The 4,691-nt window shown below is 38.5% G+C and overlaps 2 protein-coding genes across 2 annotated transcripts; both read left to right on the top strand.

Annotated features, from left to right (window-relative positions):
• Positions 1 to 3: 3 nt before the first annotated feature.
• On the top strand, positions 4 to 836 carry LOC109953717 (proteasome subunit beta type-6-B like protein; the record flags this gene model as incomplete). Its single annotated transcript, XM_020589188.1, has 2 exons — positions 4 to 148; positions 372 to 836. Coding segments are annotated over 2 exons (273 nt in total), but the record flags the coding sequence as incomplete, so codon positions are not given.
• A 272-nt stretch (positions 837 to 1,108) lies between these two features.
• Positions 1,109 to 4,656, top strand: LOC109953718 (major histocompatibility complex class I-related gene protein-like). The gene is made up of 4 exons (XM_020589189.1): positions 1,109 to 1,258; positions 2,008 to 2,271; positions 2,647 to 2,922; positions 3,114 to 4,656. Exons 1-4 carry the CDS (start codon positions 1,204 to 1,206, stop codon positions 3,419 to 3,421), a joined length of 903 nt encoding a protein of 300 aa, XP_020444845.1. The 5' UTR covers positions 1,109 to 1,203; the 3' UTR covers positions 3,422 to 4,656.
• Positions 4,657 to 4,691: the final 35 nt, after the last annotated feature.

Raw genomic sequence — 4,691 nt, 5'->3', positions numbered from 1 at the left:
TAGGTGTACGTCGTGTCTCTGGGTGGGATGTTGATCAGTCAGCCAGTTACCATCGGTGGCTCAGGCAGCACCTACATCTACGGCTATGTTGATGCCAAATACAAACCCAACATGAGCAGAGAGGAATGTCTACAGTTCGCCACTAATGGTACTTATTTTAATTATGTACCCTCTTTTACAAGAACAAGATGTTAGCACCTAGAGAAAATAAATAAATATTTGTTGGTGACTCAGTTGTTGGTAGGATAAAAGTTGCACATTGCATATCTTTGCTGGTTAAACTAGACCTATAGGTCTCCTGCTTTTTGTTCCTGTCTGTCCGTCCTCCCCTGTCCTCCCGTCCCGTCCCCCCTCTGTTCCTGTGCTCACAGCTCTCGCTTTGGCCATGGGCCGAGACAACGTCAGTGGAGGTGTGGCTCACCTGGTGGTGATCACAGAAAAGGGGGTGGAGCATGTTGTTGTACCTGGTGATAAGTTGCCTAAGTTCCATGATGAGTGACTAATGAAATTTGAATTTTTTTTTTTATTTTAATTTTATTTTATTTTTGCATTAAGGAGCAAATATTTGGAATCCACAATGTACTAGGTTATTGCTAATTTGCTATAGCATGAGAAGATAAAATAAAATATATCCAAAAACTTCATCACTTTCCCATTTACTTTATTTATCTACTTCAAAATCCAGGGATGTGATGTGTTCTGTAAATTATGATACTGTTTTAACTGAAGTTGTCTCATAATATTTAAGGTCCTTCCTAATGTTTATATAGTGGTTTAGACAGTGGTAGCAGCCTTACCCTCGTAATTAACCAGTTACCAAATGCACCCTTAATGAGTAGCTAACATCCCGATGTGACTACAGTACAAGCATCCCGACAACTGGAATGATTTTCTTTCTCCTAAATGTCACCAGACGGCCTCCGTATGTCCGTAAACACGTTCCCGTGTGCGCGCAGAGAGGAGTCTGCAGCGTCCCGTGTTTTAATACTGGTATCTAAATATATACAAGTAAAAGGTATTTTCCCCGATTCTTGGAAGTACATACTAACAGTCAGATCGGGCTAGGTACTCCGTAAACCAGATCAGTCCGGGTCGAGGGTACAATCCATCCACCGTGTCTGTTGTGGGCAGCGCAGTTGCGTATGCGCATTGCACGGCACAGCCCTCCTGTCAGATGAAAGCAAGTAGAGCGCCTCTAAAACTATGGCGGATGTATTATTTGAGGTTGTGTTCCTTCTCTTCTGTCATTTTGCATCTCCACATAAGATCGCATTTTGATTCTTGTCTTTTAAACAATTTTCTGTTACAGCAGTTATTTGTCCGAAGCTATTTATTGCTGCAGTTTCAATTTCGCTTCAGAATAAAAGTGTAGGATAACTGATCTCTAAAACCACAAACTCCGGGTTCTCCTAACTTAGTGATATTTACTTTCATTATTACTATTATTACAGGATTACCAGGATTACTCGTTGTTTCAACAGATCTCATGCTGTGCCAGCTCATCTCAGTTCACGGTTGTGTTATGGAACTAACTGCTGAAAACTACAGTAGAAACTGAAGATAACAAGCTTTTGCTGGTGTCTGTTTATTTTGTTTGTTTTGTTATATGTCATATGCTACATATTAGACCGTACTAGCAATCCTGACATTTACATAATAATTATAGTTTCACACACACATGCACACTTTTATCTTTCGGACAATCACTGACCAAATGCGATTCCCAGCCCCAAACCCTGAGCTTAGTTAGAGCCTTGTATCTTTCTGTGACCTCTAATTGAACATCAGTGAAAACATTTGTGTAGTATCTGTGAAAATCATTTACAATGCCAAGGTACGATCCTTGTATTGTACTTTACATTGTAAGCTACAGACACAGAATTATAATGTATTATTTTTGTATTGCAGACTGACGGAATAAAAAAGTCTCTGTTGTACACTGAGAGTCAAAAACCATGTCATACATATAGGATGTGAAATGTAGCTAATAAAATACCTGTTTTTCCACAGTAAATCACTCCCTGAGGTTTATCCTCACTGGATCAGCTGGAGTGACAAACCTCCCAGAGTTTGTGAGTGTTGTGAAGGTTGATGAACTTGAGATGGTGTACTGTGACAGCAAGAGAGCAGAACCCAAACAGGATTGGCTGAAATTCTTCAAAGAAAACAATAGAGAACATGTCAGTGCATACACTGCTGAGTGTAATAAAAATAGGATCTTCTTTAGAAAGACCATCAATGTTTTGATAAAGTGTTGCAGCCAAACTCAAGGTAAGGTTATGTTTCATTCTGCTAAAATGTTCAAATGTGTATCACAACACATAGACACACACACACACACACACACGGGCACACAAACATTATTTGTCCTTTAGACAAATACACACTCATAAACACCCCATTCAGTCCTTTCTTCACATCCACCCAGAAGCTTTTACGTGCCATCACAAAAGTAGACTCAGAAGTGTTGCTTTGATATTTAAGTGCTGTCTGACTTTAGCTGACTTTAAAATGAATAATGTTTGCATGTAATAAATCAAAACGATTAAAATACTGTATAATTTCTCTGACTAATTAATAACATGAACATCTCATAATACCCGACTGTGCTGGAGTCTCACTCAGGTTTTCTTCTGTCTCTCTCAGATATTCATATTTTCCAGAGGATGTCTGGCTGTGAATGGGATGATGCCACTGGAACAGTTAATACTTTTGATCAGTATCATTACGATGAAAACTTTATTGCATTTGACCTGGAGACAGAGACACTGACCACTCCAACACCATGGGCACGCAATGCCAAACATGAGTTGGATAGTAACAAAATTATAATACCAAATATTAAAAGCTACCTCACCCAGGAGTGTTTAGTCTGGCTGAAGAAGTATTTAGACTATGGGAAGAGCTTTCTTCTGAGAACAGGTAGAATCACGTGATCTAATGTAGTTTTTTGAACACAACATTTATAAAGTACTTTTCTTCTGTTTCTAATGTACAATAATATTACAGTGAATATGAAGCAAAGATTTAAAGACTCACTGTTGACAACTATAATTTGTTTGAGTTTACAGACATTTGTTTTTGACTTTGTGTCTCTTTTCCCCTCCCTCCAGTCCTCCCCTCAGTGTCTCTCCTCCAGAAGAGATGCTCTCCAGTCAGCTGCCATGCTACAGGTTTCTACCCTTACAAAGTTGACATGTTCTGGAGGAAAGATGGAGAGGAGCTTCATGAGGACGTGGGCAAAGGAGAGATCCTCCCCAACAATGATGGGACCTTCCAGATGAGTGTTGATCTGAAACTGTCATCAGTGAAACCTGAAGACTGGAGCAGGTACGACTGTGTGTTTCAGCTCTCTGGAGTGAAGGAGGACGTGGTCACCAAACTGGACAAAGCAGTGATCAGAACCAATGGTAAGGACTGAATCAATATTAAACCAATGCATGTGCCCTTCTCAGGGATTTCTGTGCTACTATATTTAAGCAATTTCCTTTTATTAATGTAGAATGAGTTCAGCAATGCACCATACAGCTTTGTACCTACTTTACTAACCTGAAGTGTATGGACGCACATTGCATTCACCAAAGAAAATAAACTGGAAGATCTTATCTCACAATTCTGACTCTCTATGATAACAGAAATCTCAACTCAGTGTTTCTCAAGCAAGCTGTGAAGCTTTCCAACAACTGCTTAGTACATGTAGCCTAGTGAGTTACACTGTAGGCAGCAACTGTGAGGCCCTGTCTACATTTGTTTACATTTTGGAACATTATGTAAGATGAAGTAATTATTAATAGTTCACTTTTGTTATGTGCGATTGGATATACTGACAACTATCACTGAATTATATTGATAATAAAGAATTTGTTAAAACCTGATGACTTTCAGGCAGGTCCTGCAGCGTTCCCACCCCCACATCATCTCGTAATTATGAGATAGAAAGTCATAATTATCAGATAACATCCTTTTTTGGTGAATGCAGTGTACTTCTGTAGAAGTGGACATTTCATAAGGAATTATTCTTGTTTTGCCAATTATGACTTTATTTTATTTTAGCTTTTGAAAATTAGCTTAAACATTCATTTTCAGGTAGCCTTTGCAAGTATGAGAAGCAACATATTTAAACTATGTGGAATCATTTTGATGGATCTTGTCAGACACACACTGCAGACTGATGGATGTGCTGTTTTTCCTAGATTACTTCATCCTTGCAAGTCCTGACCTGACCACTACACCCATCATTGTTGCTATGCTCGTTTTAACTGTTTGTCTCATCTTGGGCACTGTATTCATCACGCTCCAAACTGTTAATGGTGAGAGGGGAAAAGTGCACAGTGTCTGTATTTCACGTTTTCAGTAACTTGATTTTAGAGCTTGAATTCATGTCTGGATTGAGTTTGTAAAACAAGCTTTCATTCCTACTTTTCCTACTGCTTACTTTTGTTTGCACCAACCAATAGTAAGCAGTGTAAGGCTCAGATTATAATAATAGCTGTAGTATGATAATGTAAAAGAGAACTATATAAGACCAGGTATAGGTGTATTTGATAGAAATGGAGCGATTCATTTGGGTTATGGTGACAAAATATATTGTGGCTTCTAAAAACTAGAATTATTTCTTTTCTTTTAGACTATTTAGTTTCTCAGATGTGGGCCTACTTAAATTAAAGAATTAAAGAATGTGTTCATTTTTT

This window comes from Monopterus albus, unplaced genomic scaffold (genome assembly GCF_001952655.1).
Source record: "Monopterus albus unplaced genomic scaffold, M_albus_1.0 scaffold1084.1, whole genome shotgun sequence".
NCBI classification, from domain to species: Eukaryota; Metazoa; Chordata; class Actinopteri; order Synbranchiformes; family Synbranchidae; genus Monopterus; species Monopterus albus.
This window is presented reverse-complemented; position numbering and strand designations above follow the sequence as displayed.